This window comes from Mustelus asterias, chromosome 11 (genome assembly GCF_964213995.1).
Source record: "Mustelus asterias chromosome 11, sMusAst1.hap1.1, whole genome shotgun sequence".
NCBI lineage: Eukaryota > Metazoa > Chordata > Chondrichthyes > Carcharhiniformes > Triakidae > Mustelus > Mustelus asterias.
This window is the reverse complement of record NC_135811.1, coordinates 56,540,506-56,560,038: the sequence shown is the minus strand read 5'-3', so window position 1 is coordinate 56,560,038 and position 19,533 is coordinate 56,540,506. Positions and strand designations below refer to the sequence as shown.

Below are 19,533 nucleotides of genomic sequence, written 5' to 3'. Positions count from 1 at the left end.
TGTTATGTAGATAACCAAAGCCTGTGGGATAATGCAAATTCTACAAAAATTGAAAGAAATGGTCATGGATTGACCTTGCTGGTTTGAAACAAATGCTGGAGAGACTTAAAATCCCTCAAATTAAAAGGATTGATGCAGGTAATCACCCATTGCGTTGATTAACAAATTGAAATGAATGTACAAAGTAATTGTTCAAGGTCCTGTAGGAGGGCTATGTCTCAATGTAATATTTTGTTCCAAATATGAAGGTCCTTGATTTCATTTGTTTTGAAATGTTGGTCATACATCATAAATTCTAATTTTTACAATCAAAACCTGGACCATAGTGAGGCAAAATTAGTTAGCTGAAATTCATCGGTGAAGGCCCAAACAGATAGACCTTGGTTTTCAGGGCTGTGTCAATCAGCTTACTCTGAGGATGAATTCAGCAGGGTTACCAGCTAAAAGATGGCCTTTCGATGAAGGAGCAGAGGCTTTCTCAGAGTCCTGCGTATGAGGAGTGGGCAGTAGTCCATCAAATTGTGGTGCCTCCTGATTATCACAGAGATATTTTAAGAATTGCCCAATAGCAGGAATAAAGAAAACTCAGGTTAAGATAATGAGACACTTTCATTGGCCAGGACTGCATAGAGATGTAGTGGAATATTGTAAGACCTGTCAGCTAGTTGGGAAGCCCCAGCTGCCAATTAGACCTATGCCATTGATCCCAATATCTGCTTTTGATGAACCATTTAATACGGTTCTATATAAGACTAAAACCGGGCATCAATATCTTTCAATTATTATGGATTTATCCACCAGATTCCCAGAGGCAATCACCTTGAAGAAAATCACTGTGAAGGTCTGTGCACAATCCCCTGACCTTCCCGTTGCTTGCCATTTTAACATGCGATCCTGCTCCCATGCCCACATGTCTGTCCTTGGCCTGCTGCAATGTTCCAGTGAAGCTCAACGCAAACTGGAGGAACAGCATCTCATCTTCCGGCACTTTACAGCCTTCCGGTCTCAACATCGAATTCACCAACTTCAGGTGATTAGCTCTACCCCACCTTGGCCCTTTTGTTTTCATTTCATTGTATTTTGTAACCGTTCTCCACCTCTTACTTCTTTATTGTCTTTCCTTATTTATTTTCCCCCCTACTCTTTCCCCCTATTTTATCCCCCTTTGCTTCCCCTTTCCCCCCCTTTTCTCAATTTTACCTCTCTCCCACCCATCCCCACCTCCCCCCCACATCTTCACCTGTCACAGTTTACCCTCTGATTTCAGCTTCTCCGCCGTTTGGCCATTCACACCTTTTATTCTCTCTGTGGGCTGCCATTAGCAGCCTTTCCCCTTGTTTTTGTGGCTATGGCTCATCTTTCATTCCCGGCAGTTTAAATATCTCCCACTCTCTACACCTTTTAGCTTTGAAAAAGGGTCGTCTGGACTCAAAACGTCAGCTCTTTTCTCTCCTTACAGATGCTGCCAGACCTGCTGAGATTTTCCAGCATTTTCTCTTGTCATAATTGGCGGGTTGATTCGTTTCTCTATCAGATATGGGTTGTCCAAGAGATTCAATCTGAAGGATCAAACTTTATGTTGAACATATTCAAGGAGGCAATGCATAGTTTGGGAATTAAACAGATTAGTACACCTGCCTATAACCCCCAGACCCAATGGGCTTTGGAGAGATTCCATCAAACCCTAAAAGCATGATCACGGTCGATTGTATAAAACATGTTGAAGATTGGAATAAAGGAGTTTCATTTTGTTACTCGCCATCAGAGGCGCATCCAACAAATCCACAGGATTTAGTCCTTTCTAGTTAGTCTTTGGGCACAAAGTGTGGGGCCCATTTAAATTCATCAAAGAAAGAATGACTGCCTGGAAAGAACAAAATCATGTTTTTTGGTTGTGTCCAACTTTAGAGAGAAGCTGTCAAAAGCATGTGCTATAGCTTGACAGCATCTTAAGATTTTCCAATGAATGACGAAAGGCCAAGTGGATAAGAGAGCAAAAGCTCGATCTTTTCCACCTGGGATAAGGTGTTGATATTATCTTTGCTGGGTGAGCCACTGAAGGCAAACCTTAGTGGCTGATATTATGATGCACGAAAGAGGTGGAATGTCTTGTGAAAAGGAAGCGGGAAGCTTATGTAGGGATGAGGAAACAAAGTTCAGATGGCTCGATTGAGGGTTACAAGTCAGCAAGGAATGAGCTGAAAAAGGGGCTTAGGAGAGCTAGGAGGGGACATGAGAAGTCCTTGGCGGGTCGGATCAAGGAAAACCCCAAGGCTTTTTACTTAGGAATAAAAGAATGACCAGGGTGAGGTTGGGGCCGGTCAAGGACAGTAGTGGGAACTTGTGTATGGAGTCAGTAGAGATAGGCGAGGTGATGAATGAATACTTTTCTTCAGTGTTCACCAAGGAGAGGGGCCATGTTTTTGAGGAAGAGAAGGTGTTACAGGCTAATAGGCTGGAGGAAATAGATGTTCGGAGGGAGGATGTCCTGGCAGTTTTGAATAAACTGAAGGTCGATAAGTCCCCTGGGCCTGATGAAATGTATCCTAGGATTCTTTGGGAGGCAAGGGATGAGATTGCAGAGCCTTTGGCTTTGATCTTTGGGTCCTCGCTGTCCACGGGGATAGTGCCAGAGGACTGGAGAATGGCGAATGTTGTTCCTCTGTTTAAGAAAGGGAATAGAAATGACCCTGGTAATTATAGACCGGTTAGTCTTACTTCGGTGGTTGGTAAATTGATGGAAAAGGTCCTTAGGGATGGGATTTATGACCATTTAGAAAGATGCGGATTAATCCGGGATAGTCAGCACGGATTCGTGAAGGGTAAGTCGTGCCTCACAAATTTGATAGAATTTTTTGAGGAGGTAACTAAGTGTGTTGATGAAGGTAGGGCAGTTGATGTCATATACATGGATTTTAGTAAGGCGTTTGATAAGGTCCCCCATGGTCGGCTTATGATGAAAGTGAGGAGGTGTGGGATAGAGGGAAAGTTGGCCGATTGGATAGGTAATCGAAGACAGAGGGTGGTGGTGGATGGAAAATTTTCGGATTGGAGGCAGGTTGCTAGTGGAGTGCCACAGGGATCAGTGCTTGGTCTTCTGCTCTTTGTGATTTTTATTAATGACTTAGAGGAGGGGGCTGAAGGGTGGATCAGTAAATTTGCTGATGACACCAAGATTGGTGGAGTAGTGGATGAGGTGGAGGGCTGTTGTAGGCTGCAAAGAGACATAGATAGGATGCAAAGCTGGGCTGAAAAATGGCAAATGGCGTTTAACCCTGATAAATGTGAGGTGATTCATTTTGGTAGGATTAATTTAAATGTGGATTACAGGGTCAAAGGTAGGGTTCTGAAGACTGTGGAGGAACAGAGAGATCTTGGGGTCCATATCCACAGATCTCTAAAGGTTGCCACTCAAGTGGATAGAGCTGTGAAGAAGGCCTATAGTGTGTTAGCTTTTATTAACAGGGGGTTGGAGTTTAAGAGCCGTGGGGTTATGCTGCAACTGTACAGGACCTTGGTGAGACCACATTTGGAATATTGTGTGCAGTTCTGGTCACCTCACTATAAGAAGGATGTGGAAGCGCTGGAAAGAGTGCAGAGGAGATTTACCAGGATGCTGCCTGGTTTGGAGGGAGCTAGGAATGTTCTCTCTGGAGCGGAGGAGGCTGAGGGGAGACTTAATAGAGGTTTATAAAATGATGAAGGGGATAGATAGAGTGAACGTTCAAAGACTATTTCCTCGGGTGGATGGAGCTATTACAAGGGGGCATAACTATAGGGTTCATGGTGGGAGATATAGGAAGGATATCAGAGGTAGGTTCTTTACGCAGAGAGTGGTTGGGGTGTGGAATGGACTGCCTGCAGTGATAGTGGAGTCAGACACTTTAGGAACATTTAAGCGGTTATTGGATAGGCACATGGCGCACACCAGGATGATAGGGAGTGGGATAGCTTGATCTTGGTTTCAGATAAAGCTCGGCACAACATCGTGGGCCGAAGGGCCTGTTCTGTGCTGTACTGTTCTATGTTCTATGTTCTATGTTAAAAGGAAACTCAGTGCAGTAAATGATGTGATTTATGCCCCATTTAGAAGGAAGTGCCAAAGTGTATGTCATATAAATATGCTAAAGCCGTGCTATGACTGGGAAGCTGGTCAACCAAATAGTGTTCTTTTGGTTATGAGAAAAGGAAAAGAATTTCAATACAATGAAGCAGAGTTAGAAGGTTCTCCAATCAAATCCCCATTTGCAAAATTTGCCAATACAATGGTTAGAAAATTTAGATAGTGTGTGACATCGCCTTCCAGAAAAGTCTAAAAGTGATTTAGCCAAAATAAAACAGGAAATCGGGGCGCGTCCCGGGCAGCCGGGGCGGGCAACCGGGGCGTGTCCCGGGCAACTGGAGCGGGCTCCGGGGCGCGTCCCGGGCAACCGGAGTAGGCTCGCTCAAAGGATGGAAGTCATATATAGTTGGAAACAGCCAGGAGACAGGAGTTTGGAGGAACTTGGGGACAATGCCAGCTCAGTGATGCTAGTTCTATGGCAAAGAATTGGGATTATACCAGTAAGAAGGCCTGAAGTGCCGAATCAGGAATCTGGGGGAGATGCGATTGAAACCCTGGGGGGTGAGCAGTCATTGAGGGCATCCTAGTGGGAGCAAACTTTGGAGAGAACTCCAAGGAGATATCTTCAAAGGTGAAGCTAGGAATCCATTGTCAGACAGATTTTCAACAAGATTGTTTGACTTGGTGTTTACTGACATATGGACAGATTCTTGAAAAATCCATGGACTTTGTCTTGTTGCATCTGTCACTTACTCGGTAATGTGTATTTGACCACAGTTCATCTGTTAACTCACATGCGCTTCATACTTATCCTGAATGTTAAGGGTACAAGATACATATTGTAAATTGTTTTACCTTTCTGACCTTGTACAGTAAAGTTTATTTTTGTTTATTCAGAACCCATGGGATCTGTGACTTAATTCCAAAAGCAGCTGTCTAGTCTATATCTACTTCAAACAAAACTTTCTTTGTCTTTAACTGGATCTCCCCCACTTCCCAGGGTCTGGCCAAAGATTGTAACAATACTCAATTTCCTTTTGAAAGTTATGATTGAAGTTGCTTCCATCCTCCTTTTCAAACATTACATTCCAAATCAGAACAATTCATTGCCTAAACAAATCTCATCTTGCCTCTGGCTCTTTTGCCAATTACCAATATTGTCCTATTTCAGGCATTCTGAGAGTAGCAGGCATCTTAGGCACTAAAGTTGTTCAAATACATCTTCTGTAAGTATAGACTATTGCACTCAACATTTTAATCAATTTTGCAAAACTGTTTCACAGCTTTTCACATAGGCTCATGAATCTTATCTTCTCTTGAACCCATAAAGGAAATTCTCTTCACAGTGCATTTTCCTTCAATTGATTCCAAGCCCTTTAATCTTTTATGTGCTATATCAAGCACCAGTTTCCTGCCTAAATGTTGAATAAATATTACAGTGACAGGGCTTGGCGTACCAGATAAGTTCTGTTAAGTTAGTAAATAAGAGCTTGTGCACTTCTGTCAAAAATTATGATGAAGGGAATACAAGAGACATCTCGGAACATGTGAAAATGAGGGATAGGATAAGAGACCATGTTGTCCATTGATCTTGTCTTGTACATTCATGGTGCAACCTGACAACATGTCCATCATAACCTTCCACCTCTCCCTCCACCCTGCCTTCACTTCACTCCCATTAGCCCAAGTAATCATGTGTATAGGCAAAAGAAAAGATTTGATAAAAAATTCTAGGACAAGGGAGGGGAAACAAAATTATGAAATTTTTTCCTGATCCTCCGAGGGATCTAAGTTGTCACAATGACCCAGGGACACATTGACCAACTCTCCATTTTCACTAAGCGCATCAGCCACGGTAATGAACAGATCCAGCACCCTTCTTAACCCTAGGGGATTTTCACAATGACTTAATTGTAGTGTTAATGTAGGCCTACTTGTGACACTAATAAACAAACAACTTTAATGCTGGCAACTTGTTCCAAAAAATCAACAACTCTCTGCGATAAAAAAGATCTCTCCAAATTAGTTCTGTGTTTAAGTAACGCAAACCATGTCCCTTGGTCATCCCTAACCAACTCCCCCGCATCTTAAATAATGTACCCATTTAGATCAAATCAAATCCCTTCATTATTTTGAAGATCTCAATTCAAGTCTCCTCAAAAGTCAATGTGTGGGATTTCCCTCCCTCATCACGGTGTGTTTTGTGGCAGCAGGAGACAGCGTACAGCTCGCAGGCAGCGAGATCTTTTAGCCCCGCCGTTGTCAACAGGGTTTCACGGCAAGTTGAAGTATATGTTATTTTGCTGTCTCTGATTATTTGAAGGAATTTTGGCAGTGGCTTTGATTACTCACATTAATGTGAAAGCTAAATTTCTGAAGGTAAATATCATTGCGAGGACACAAAGTATTAAGTAATATATATGTCTAATATGTTTCGATTATCATTATTATTTAAGTGAATGAGAGATGAGGGAGGAGGGAAAAGAAAGAGAGAGTTGAGGGTGGGGAAAGAAACCAGTGACACAAAGAATGAGTGCCACAGAGAGAGAGAGACAGCAAGAGAAACACAACAAAAGTCAATGGCTGGAACTTTACCACCTCACCCGCCTCAGAAACGGGGCAGGCGAGGCTCGAAGAACGGCATTCTCCACTGGCCTCGGGCGAGATCTTACGAGTCTTGGGCAGGCGAGGTGGTAAACTTCCAGCAAATGACTTGGCAGCATGAATGGAGGAAGAATGATGCTGCATTTTATATTTCATTATTATTTCCTACTTGCAGAATTGGACTAGTTCTCAAGATTTCACATTTCACCTAGGTTACAATGTGATGACATCTGTTGTGATGACATCATAAAAGACCATAGTAACTACAAAAGCTATTCCCTCTAAATTACATTTGCTTTAAGACATGCCAAGGTATTTCAAGTTTAGTTGGTTCACAAGAAGACTAAGGAAGTTGAGAAAGCCAAGGAGGAGTCCATCTTTTTCAGTCTTACTCCAATTTATACTAAGGAAAATTCAAAACACCCCTGAGTATGAAAGAGTAAATGACATTGATCTTGAAGAAAAGCCTCTCACTGTGGCTGAACAGTTACAACTAGGGCGCTACTGACACTGAGGAAGATAGAGAACTGGTACCTGATCTTCATGTAACTAATAATGGCCTTGGCTTGGTCGACAGTGAAGAATTCTCCGCTATCACTCTTTTCTAAACTTGTCTGAACAACATCAGCCATGATTTTCTTGAGTTCTTTTAAATTATCTAGCAACGGCAAGTGTTTTTCTGCAATAAAACACAACATTGAGTGAGTGATCGACTGACTTACAAGATATTCTATTTCATACATAATGTCGACACATTAAGCTGACTGTAACAAACAATTTTTGAAAGCCTGTTTTATCAACCATCAAATTAAAGATCTTGCCTTTTATATATGTGGCATCAAAATTGTATTAATTGAATCATAACACAGTAAGATTAACTTGATCATAATCTTTCCACTCGTCTTAACCAGCTACTCTATTTGAATTGTTATTTTCTTACAGTTAAATCTGAAAAGGTGAAATCCACTTAAAAGAATTGGCATCATCTCTCTTTGTTGAGAATCTCGTCAGTGGTTGAGTCACACAGATGAGATGTTCCTAGGTTTTATTCCCAATTGGTCTTGGGCATGTCACTAGCAAGGGTACTATAATGGGCTTCGACACCATTTAGGGAAGGGAGAGGTTGGACAGGGACCCTGCTCCTCATCCCTATTCCACGTGCCTGTTAGAATGCACATGTGTGTGTATGAGGTCAGAATTGAACTTGGCTCTAAAGTGTCCACAGACCAACAACTGGAAATCAATTGTTGAGGTTCTTAATGGCCACTTGGGTAAGGTACCAGAGGCCACAAAGCGACTGTGAAATGCTACACCAGCAATGAGTCAAGGACTTTGCAAGATATGAGAAGTAACAGAAAGGAAATTAGGATGATAAAGGAAACGAGTGTCACTATTGAACAATTCTCAGGTGCTGTCATTCAGAGTCAGCAGGTCGTGGATTCAAACCACACTCAAGACTTAAACAATTTCTAGGCTGACATGCCAATGTTCTACTGAAGGAGTACTGCACTGTTGGAGTTGGCATTTTTCAGATAATGCCAAGGTGCTGACTGCACTTGCAGTTGTTTCCAGATAGAGACACTGTGTGGCCCACAACACCAAAAGCCAACTGACCCATCTTCTCAGCATAACCCTCAATAGCTGCTCTCTCCAGAACACATCTAATTGCCATTTAAATCCATTTACACATCTGCTTCAACGACCTTTGTTCCACAACTCCATTATCTTTTGGGTGGAGGGAGCTGTCCCTAGTTTTGCTTCTTACATCTAAATTCCCCATTTTATCTTAATTCCTGGTATTTGAGCCCTTCAACATCGAAAACAATTTATGAGAGCTAATTTTGTCAAATTCCTTCTTAACCTTGAAGGTGTCAGCCTGGGAGTAGCTCTCTTGCCTCTGAGTGAGAAGATTGTGGGTTCAAATCTCACTCGAGTTGAACAAAATCTAGGTCTGCCTCTCAGGTGTAAGTGATTCCATGACACACACAATGATGGGGTGAGTGAGAATATGAGGGAAGTGGGAGAGAATGAGCGAGCACACATTGAGACAATCAGGAGCAGGGAGAGGAAGGACAAAGTGACACAGAAGGAAGGGTGACGGAGATAACCACAAATGGAAAGAGAGATAAATGGTGATAGGAGAGAGGCTGATTGCTTTTGGTGGTGCATGACTGGATTTTAATATTTTCTATTACATGTATACAGAGATGAGAATGTTATTTAAGTGAATTGCAAACAAAGCTTTCTCCTCAGTGTCCTGAGTGTCTGAGTAACTCTGTGCCCCTCTGACAGACTGAGAGAGTCCAGTGAACTCAAATGCTTGCATCAGATTTCTTTCCCTCACTCCATTTTGCTAGTACTTCTGACTCTAAGCCCCTCACCCAAAGCCTAGCTATCACAAAAAGTTCTTTCAAGTATCAATCAGCTCATAATCCCACTAAATAATCCTGGACTCCAACATTCCCAAATCCTAGCCTACACAACTGAGACAGGAGCAGAATACTGCAGATGAACAACTCCCAGATCTGGCCTCACCCTGTCCTTAGCCACTTTCTCCCAGACAGCAGCCCACCCCTTTCTACGCTACAACCTCAAATCCGTTTTTCCTCCCTCAACTCAGTTTATTTCCTCCTGTCACTGTGGAAGTGAAGAAGTAACCTCAAGATGGGGCATGTTCAGATCTGACTGATCACCAACAGATGGAGCAATTTTGCTTAAACATACAGATACCACAAAAAAAAAACCTCCTCTTCACTGCGCCAAAAAGCATAATCAAAATGGAACCACTTCTGTAAAATAACTTTTGTTAAATAACCTTAAACTTTATCGGACTAAATATAGAGGAGATTTATTTCCAGATACATTTTCTGTGAAAATCCATGGATTTCGGCGTTATCAGCAAATCAAGCTGAGAAAAGGAAAAATAAATGTTCCAGGTGCAACATTCAGTGCTGTTGCAGGAGGACAAGGATTTACATTTATTTTTTTCATGGAAAGAAAGACTTGTATTTAACCAGTTTTCTTATTATGTCTCTGAAAAATGATTCAAAGCACTTCACACACAATTAACCATAATGAAATACAATGGTACCTATTGACTGAGGCAGGCTGACAGTGGCACATGTTCTAATTTGATGAGAACAAGTTTCTGCTGAATTGCATAACTCCCTCCTTACTGAACATGCATCAATTTAAATCATACTTACCACTGATGTTCTCCAAAATGATTTTTAATAGAGTCATGAAGGTAGATGTTTGCAGCATTGTAAAATTCTGCTCTTTTGACCACCAAAATCCAGAAACATAATAATCTAAGAGGATGCCTTCTTTCATGCAATTCTGGTAGCACTTGAACTGTAGAATTTCTGCCAATAGTCTTAAATGAATAGACAAATAGGGAAGTTACAAGACATTGAAACAACATTCGACGGGAAACAATTTCACAAGTAACATCCATCTTTAAAATACAATTAATCGGAATTCAGCGCAGTTGAATAACATTGAATGGTGGTGTAATACATTTGTTCAGATGAAGGCCTTTGTTAGGTAAAAACAAGACATTACTGTGTTTTTGATTTGGGTGAAAGTAAAGAACAAAAGCAAAAAGAAGGTGCAAGTTAAAGAAAAATACTGTGGATGCTGGAATCTGAAACAAAAACAGAAAATGCTAGAAAATCTCAGGTCTGACAGCATCTGTGGAGAGAATAGAGCCAACGTTTCGAGTCTGGATGACCCTTCGTCAGAACTTTGTTGAACTCTGCTGAGATTTTCCAGCATTTTCTGCTTTTGAAGAAGGTGCATTTATTTAGTATCTTTCATAACTTCAGGTAATCCCAAAGTGTTTTACAGTTAGTACTTTTGAAATGTAGTCACTATTATAATGTAGGAAAACACGGCAGCCAATTTAAGCTTAGCAAGGCCCTCCCAAACAGCAATGAGGTAAATGATCAGGTAATCTATTTTGTGCTAATGCAAAAGCAAATCACTGTAGATGCTTTAAATCTGAAATAAAAGCAGGAAGTGCCGTATATACTTAGCAGTTCACGCAGCACCTCTAAAGAGTTAAAATTTCAGGGTGATGAGCTGCTGAAAGGTCATTGCCCCGAAATGTTAACTCTGTGTGGTAATTCAGTCAGTTTCCCATCACCAACACTCTTCATTGTGAACCAAAGGAAAAGGCCATTCTTGTGGCTTACAGTCAGGTAGTCTTCACCTCGGGATCTACAACCCCAATCCTGGTAAAGTCACAGGCTTAAAAGCCTCTGCTGGTTATTTCCCATTGGACGAGCCTCTGCTGGCTCAATAAGGCAGCTTGCCTAAATTCGCAGAATTCAGCTAGTTTCTGCAACCTAGCCAAAACCTCAGTGACAAGTTCCCTCTGGGTTCTCCCAGTCATGTTGAAGCAATTTCGCTATAGAATCACAGGGCTTTGGGTCATAGCAGTTTTTTACAAGGTCTACTAATTCATTTGAGTCAGGGTAGGTCAGACTACTTATCATACTGTGTGATGTTAGTGTACCTTTAAGAGCTTTTTAAATTCATGCTCATAGCCTTAGGTGATGTCATTGTTGGGAGAAGAAAAGAAAACATTGTGGGTACGTCAGATGACAGGGATTTCATTTTCAGTTTCAATTTTTAGTTTTAGAAGGGACAGCAAGCTAAAAAGTGTTTTCCCTCTCTCCCTGTTGTTTTGAAAATTCTGTTGGTTAGCTGAAAACAAGATCTTGTTTTCCTAAAGGGTGAAAATCTGCTGTTGTTGGGGGCTGGATCAGAGTCCCTCTGGTGTTTTGGGAAACTGTCTTGTCTTCAAACTGTTCTGAGTCTCAAAAGCATTTGATGCAGAATTCAACCAACGGCCTCGATCCCAGTATCACGTGAGCCTTAGTCAATGCTGTGTTGAACCTGTGAAAAAGGTCTTTTGTCTATGCGATTGGTTTGATTGGAACATTGTAGAGATCTTTGTTTAGGGTTATACATTATCATGATTGTTTGTAATTGATAAATGTTCTTGCTAATTTTCTTACTATACATCTTAGTTGTATTCTTAAATTAACTTTGTTTGATAAAAGCTCCCTAGTGGGGTCACTTGAATCATATCTGAAGTGAAACATCTCATGCCTATTCTAGCCAAATTCAAAATGCAAAACTTATGATTCAGGCAGGCTTCATAAAACACTTGGATTTTTAACCTGAACCATAACACACTGAAAGTTGAGGCCCTGCATCTTGTTAGCAACATCACTTTTCACTTTTTGTCTCCTTCAATGTTGTTAGCATGTAAAAAGTAAAATATGCACTCTGTATATTGGGCCCAGCCTTCCCCACTGGTGTCACAGGGCTCATGTTTCCAAAGAGGCAAAATGGCTTTTTCTTATTGGAGAAATTCTTGATGTTCAAAGGTTGGCCAGAGTGAAAGATAGAGGAAGTAGTACTTCAGCCAAATGCCAGTTTCCCATTATTGTGCGCCAAATGAAAAGGCTGCTCCTGTGGCTTACCAGCAGGCAGTCTTCACCTCGGGATCTACAACCCGATCTGGGTAAAGTTAAAGGCTTAAAAACCCCCACAGGCTGTTTCCCGTTGGCGAGCCTCCGCTCACTCAATAAGGCAGCTTGTACTCCACGAAGCCCATGGGTAGATCTATTGATGGTTCCTTGGGGCCTTCATTGTCATCATAACATTCTGTTTCTCTCCGCAGATGCTGCCTGACCTACTAAGCATTTCAGGTATTTTCTGTTTTCCTTTATAATCTGTTTTGGGGGAACTCCCTTGCTTTTCTTCAAAAAGTGCTATGGGACCTTTACATCTGGAGAGCAGATGAGGCCTTGGTCCAACCCCTTTTCTGAAAAACGGTACCTTGGACAACAGATACTTTTTTAGGAGTATTGACTTAAATCTTCAGAGTGAGGCCTGAATTCGTAACTGATATAAAAGCAAAATACTGCAGATGCTGGAATCTCTGACGAAGGCTCATCTAGACTCAAAACGTTGATCCTATTCTCTCCCCACAAATGCTGTCAGACTTGCTGAGATTTTCCAGCATTTTCTGTTTTTGTTTCTGAATTCATAACTTTCTAATTCAGAGGTGAGAGAAATGACAAATATGGAACCAGAAACAAAAAGACATTCCATAAGCAACAATTAAATTTAGTCAAATGGTAATTGAAAATTCTAGCAGTAGTACATATTAAATTATTTGAATATAGAAGAATTGACATTACCAATACCCACAAAGCATGAGAGATAAAGCACTTTGTAATCTTTTTAATAGAATTATGGGCTGCTATAAAGAGGAGGTGGCTTGGGTACAAAGGGGAAAGGTGGGTCAAACAAAGCCAGAACTTCCGGATGATGAGAGATAGACAATAAGATGAAACAGAAAAAGGGTGCGTATGATTGGTTGATATGGTTGCTAATAAAAGTGAGAATCAAGCTAAATATAGAAAGTTCAGAGGGGAAATGAATAAGGAAATAAAAGGGGCAAAAAGAGAATATGAGAACAGAATGCAGCGAACATAAAAGGGAAAACATATTCATCTATTGGCATTTAAGTAGTAAAAGGGTGGTAAGAGGAGGGGTAGGGCTAAGTGACCAAAAAAGATACCTACAAGCGGAAGCAGAGGGCATGATTGAGGTACTAAATGAATATTTTGCGTCTGTCTTTACCAAGGAGGAGAATGCTAATGGAGACATTGTGAAAGAGGAGATAACTGAGATGCTAGATGTGCCTAAAAATTGATGATGAGGAAGTATCAGAAAGATTGTCTATACTTTATGTTGATAAATCACCAAGACCAGATGGGATGCCTCTCAGAGCACTGTGGGAAGCAAAGATAGAAATTTAAGTGGTAATGGCCACAATCTTCCAATTCTACTTGGGTGGATGATTGGTTCCAGAGGACTGAAGAATTGTGAATGTCATCTCCTTGTTCAAAAAAGGGTGCAAGGATAAATCCAGCAATTAGTTTAACCTTGGTGGCGGGCAAGCTTTTCGAAACAAAATTAACAGTCAGTTGGACAAGTGTGGATTAATTAAGGAAAGCCAACACAGACTTATTAAAGGAAAATTACATTTATCTAACATGATTGTTTGATGAGGTTCAAGTGATTGATGCATATAGCTGTTAATAGATTTGGTGTATACAGACTTCCAAAAGTTGCTTGATGAAGTGCCACATAGGCTTGTCAGAAAAGTTACAGCCCATACTAAAAGCAGCATGGATATGAATTTCGCTGAGTGAGAAAACAGAGAGTGGTGGTAAATAGCTGCTTTGCAGATGAGTGGAAGGTATAACGCGAGTTTCCCCAAGGGTTGGTACGAGGGCCACAGCTTTCCTTCACATACATTAATGATTAGACTTGGGTGTGGAGGGAAAGATTCAAAATTTGCAAATGATACAAAACTCGGAAGTACAGTGAACTGTGAGGAGGATAGTGATTGAGGACAGAGGCAGGATGGCGATGTTACAGATATGGTATTTCACTTTTATGGCACATATTTATTGCCCTATTATATTTCAGTTTTTAATTTGCACCGCGATATTTTACACAAAATGCTGAGGGTCAGACATTTGAAATAGCTCTGTACACTTCAACCAAGTTACAATAGAGATTTTGACATCGAATCAAGTTGAAGAAAAACCGAAGAACAACCTCAAATGCATTTCAATGTAGCTCATAATTAAGAAGTAAATGATTGAAGTTTACTTTTGCATGGTACAAATTATTTTTTTTGGAGTAAATGTATGCTTATATTCTGAACAACTGCTGTTATAATGTATCCAAGAGTATAATTACCCTCGACTCAAATTGAAAAAGTAATATAAACACTGCCATATGACAAAACCGCAAGTGAAATCATTCAAAGCTCCAGCTGGCTTCCTGGAACAGTTCCTTATTCTAGAAACTACAAGGGCAGTTCATCTGGAAAGTAATTTATACTCCAAAGAATTTTTAAAAAATATATGATTTTAGAATATTTCTTGATTAAATTTTTCACATTAAAGCCAATGGTTAAACTTTTCATTCTAAACACCTTACATATAAAATGAGAGGGGTCCCAACATGGAGTTAAAATTTAATCTTGCTGTTCTGTTTTCTCTCTTGTATTGCTTCTCCAATTCTAGGGGCTTTTCCTTTGTGCAGGTGATTTTAACTTCACTTTACCCGAGGATATGTTGTTGTGAAGAAATGCAAAAAAATGAACAAAACATGAAAAAAGGTAGTTTCACTTTTTGGGAAATCCTGCAGCTTTGGAATAAACCTCAGACACTGGTCCCCCAAACGCTCCTCATCTCTTGTCAGGGTGTCCTGTACTAATAAGTATTTAGCTGAGGAAGGAGAATGGGTGAACCTCCCCCATAATGGATGAGGGAGTGTTAAACTGGGGGAAGGATTAGAAATTTAAAATCGTCAAACATGACCCCCAACACATTTCACTGATCTGTGGTTGGGTGGTAAACAGCATAAAATAAAGATAATAAGGTTCTGCTGTGAAATTCCACAGAAACCATGGGGCCCTGGGATTTCTGGGTTCCCCGCCCACTCCTCTCTACCTACAAAGCTATCTCTAACTGAAAGGTATTCGTTCATTATAATTTTAGATGGCAATTTTATGGGCTTAATTAGCTTAGTAACTGAAAAAAGCAACAGCAACTCCAATATGATCTGAGATGAAGCTGGCAAATGAACAGCTGGCAAACAAAACCATTGTTCAGAAACTTTCAACTCTATTTCACTGGTATGCCAGTGAACAACTTTCTGGAACTGATATTTTGAAACCACGTGGTGCCAAAGAATATCATGGGATTTAATACTACACATGTCACAATATGATAGGCTCACAGTAACTTCATTGCAGTGTTAATGTAAGCCTACTTGTGACACTAATAAATAGATTTTTTAAAACTAGGCTCAATGGACCAGGTTTGCCTGCTGACCTTGTTTATTTTTTGCTCAAATGTCCCTTTATCTAATTTCTGATTAAATGTTGTGACTGAATTGGCTTCAAGATCTTCCTGGTAACATATATATTTTATATTCTAATAATGTTGTGCATGAAAGAAAATCGAACCTCTCATTTTATGCTTTCAATTCTACTATGGACTTGGTATCTCCTATCCATTAATTAGAAGAAAACATCTTTCATTAATTACCCTTTCATAAGTCTTGATACTTCTTACTCGCTTCCCTTAACCTTCCATTTTCCCGTGAGTGCAGCCCGAGTCCCAAATAGAAAATAGTGCTAAACTTGCAGCAAAAACTTTGCCCCCCCAATAATATAGACCAATAGGAATAATGTAAGTTAATGAATATGTAAATATGATGATGGAGAGGCAAACAGCTGATATATAACAGCACTCCTTGTGTTCTTTTATGAAGTCCAGTTTGCAAATTCAGGATTTAAGGTATTCTGTCTCTTCATGTAGTGGCCTCGTGATCAGAGGGTTGCTTATCATGGCTCAATGATGCCATGATTTCACAATGGAGCAAGGAGAAGAGGCAAACCCTAAGAACCACCTTAGTTGGTTGGTATGGGGATTGAACCCATGCCATCCGAGTTTTTAAGCACCACATTCTGAGTTAACTAGCATCTACATTTAGGGTATTATTCATGTTTTAAGTGTTGGTGGAAAGATTGTTACCATACTGATCACCAAAACAGCTGAGTTTATAATTTTGCGAAAGCCCACTTGGCTGCACCTATTTCTGAATCTCTGTAGCTGTGATATTCTTTAAGTTACCATGTTAATTTTTTACAAACACCATATTTATAGGCAAAAGGACCAGACTAAGGGCTCAATTGTATTATCATATGGTTGTGGAACCAAGGAGGACTGGGTGACAATACTGGGGAAATAAGTACATTATTGAAGGTGGCAGGACAGGTGGAGAGAGCAGTTAATAAAGCATATTGTATCCTGGGCTTCATTAATAGGGGCAGAGAGTACAAGAGCAAGAGGATTTTGCTAAACTTATACAAGACACTAGTTAGAGCTCGGCTGGAGTATTGTGCACAGTTCTGAGCACCTCACTATAGGAAGAATGTGAACGCATTGGAGAGAGTGCAGAAGAAGTTTACAAGAATGGTTTCAGGGATGAGAAACTTCAGTTGTGAGGGTAGATTGGAGAGGTTGGGACTATGCTCCTTGGAGAGAAGAAGAGGAAGAAGAGATTTAATAGATATGTTCAAAATCATGAGAGGTTTGGATCGAGTAGATAGGGAGAAACAGTTCCCGCTCGTAAAATGTTCAAGAATGAGAAGGCACAGATTTAAAGTAATTTGCAAAAGAAGCAAATGTGATGCATGAAAAACCTTGTCACACAAGGAGTGGTCTGGAATAACTGCTTGGAAGTGTGGTGGAGGCAAGTTCAATCAAAACATTCAAGAGGGCATTAGATGATTATTTGTATAGAAACAATGTACCGGGGTATGGGGGAAAAGGCAGAGGAATGGTTCTAAATCACAGTGCTCATTTGGAGAGCTGGTGCTGACACGATGAGCTGCACCGTAAGAATTCTGTAATTCTGTAAAGTACTGTGTCCAAAATCCTCAAAACGCAATTTATTTGTGGATAATATTTTCCAACTAGATGTAGTTTTGCATGAAAGTTCAACATGATAAAAGTTTCCAAGTCAACCCTTAATGGATTTAGTACTTACTTTTGAACTTGATCCACTGTTAGTTGTAAGAGTTCAGATACTTGAGAAGAGGAAATAAATTTCCAGGCCAATGGATTTTCTCTTTCTTTCACGCTGACTTTTTCAACCTGCAGAGTAAACAACAGTATAATTTGCATTCACCCATAATCATTTAATACAACGTGGACCTGAATCTTTCACCCATTAGGTGTGTGGACTCAGTGGGCTTGGAAGCTGATGCAAAACACTTTCCTGGCTGCAGTGGGCCCCAGAGCACAATTTCATGTGGGCTGGTCAATGAACGCCCATCCAGCGTGAAAGGCTGAGCGCTACCAGGAAGGGCAGGAAGAGGGCAGGCGCCAAGACAATGAGGGTGTGGGCTGGCGTTTTTAAAGTGGTCCGTCAGGAGGATAGCCACTGCAGAGCTGACTCAGGTAGCTGCTGATCCATAAAAAATAAATATCTTTTACGGTTAGCAATGTCAAAACTATGCAACAAGTGTCTCGGTAGCACAATCATGCACAAGCCCCACACACATTCATAAATTTGATTTCAGCCCGCCCTGGATCGAGGTTGCAGCTAGAACATAAAGGTGGCCTGGCCAATCAGCCTGCAGACCAACCATACAAACAGACAGGCCGTGTAAAATTGCGTCCAATTGGCCCTTTAACGGATCAAATTGCTTGATTGTTAACAGGAACACTTCCCACTCTCACACCTGCCTGCCAACCAAAATATTGCATGATGTCCCAAAGTCTTCTCCCACAATTTCACACAGCCACCCAAGCAACATAAAATTCTGGCAATGATTTATCTGTGGCAAAAGCAAAGTATTCTCAAATCAAGTCAAATACCTCTTCTATTCACATTATTACATTATTTCTTTCTATAACTTTTTCCTTACCTTTCCTCGCGTGAAAACAGTACTGTGCATCATCCCACTGGCAATTCTTTAAGTGTAAGCTGATGCTGAGAATGACAGCTAGTTATTTGATCATTGGGCCATGGTGGTTGAGTTTAGTGCTGTTTTCACCCTCAGGCAAGGGTCACTAGATAGTGATCAAAGCACAAAGCCAGTATGATTTCCCTCCTAGCTAAGAGTTATGAAGTCTAATTGTAGAACCCCAACACAACTGTGTGGGCGGCGTGGTGGCACAGTGCTTAGCACTGCTGCCTCATTGTGCCAGGGACCCGGGTTCAATTCTGGCCTTGGGTCACTGTCTGTGTGGAGTTTGCACGTTCCCCCCTACTCTGCATGGGTTTCCTGCGGGTGTTCCGGTTTCCTCCCACAGTCCAAAGATGTGTGGGTTAGGTTGATTGGCCATGCTAAATTGATCCTAGTATTAGAGGATTAGCAGAATAAATATGTGGGGGTTACAGGAATAGGGCCCGGGTGAGGTCGTGGTCGGTGCAGGCTCGATGGGCAGAATGGCCTCCTCCTGCACTGTAGGGATTCTATGGTTCATGAACCATTACTACTGGCCCAGCTAATACAGGCCTAAGATTCAGTCAAATCCTTCCCGGATGATACATCTAGATCAAACTATAGATGTGTATCAATCAGGAGGCCATTCAACCCACCTTGTCCATGCCAGTCATTTTCTAAGTAATTCATAACACAGCTGTCTCCCCATTGCTACTGCTGCGAAATAACCATAAATCATTGCACTTGCGTGTGAAAGTAGCATGTAAATTATATTAAGTTAGTTCTTATCAAAATAGTGGAGTCCACACAATTCCTGTTATGACTGGCAAATTTGTAAAATGCAACAATCACATTTCCACTGCAGTGGATACACAAGATTGGAGATACAATGATAAATTCTTGTTTGCTGCATTAACAACTGAGAATGTAAATGAGAAGGAGCAGTTTCTGGTTAGGAAGGTATATTTGAAGAACAGACTTATTCAAGTGGAATATTAAAGAATTTAGTAACAATGAATGATAAATTATTTTATGCGTATGCCCTGACTTTATTAACTTCACAAAAATAAGTTTTGAAATCATTATTTCCTGCTCTGAATTCAATGTGTACTGAGCTAGTATACTACAGCTGTTACATAAAAATGAGAACCCACTTTACTGCAGTGATTGAAAATTAAGGTCAGCACAGTTCAATATTAGTTTCCAGTGTGGTGGAATAAAGTGGCTGACAAGGACACAAGGACACACACACAATCACACTGTGATAATTAGCCAGCTGGAGAAGAGTTTCTCAATAAAAATA

The 19,533-nt window shown here is 40.7% G+C and overlaps 1 protein-coding gene across 1 annotated transcript in view; it reads right to left on the bottom strand.

Moving 5' to 3' along the window:
• The window catches only part of cabcoco1 (ciliary associated calcium binding coiled-coil 1), a 52,883-nt gene extending 33,979 nt beyond the window's left edge, over nucleotides 1–18,904 (bottom strand). The window contains exons 1-4 of the mRNA XM_078224308.1: nucleotides 18,887–18,904; nucleotides 17,327–17,433; nucleotides 9,874–10,043; nucleotides 7,202–7,346 (exon numbers count right to left, since the gene is read on the bottom strand). Of these exons, the coding sequence (XP_078080434.1) occupies nucleotides 7,202–7,346; nucleotides 9,874–10,043; nucleotides 17,327–17,433; nucleotides 18,887–18,904 (440 nt within the window). The remainder of the gene's footprint in view (nucleotides 1–7,201; nucleotides 7,347–9,873; nucleotides 10,044–17,326; nucleotides 17,434–18,886) is intronic.
• Between the last annotated feature and the right edge of the window lie 629 nt (nucleotides 18,905–19,533).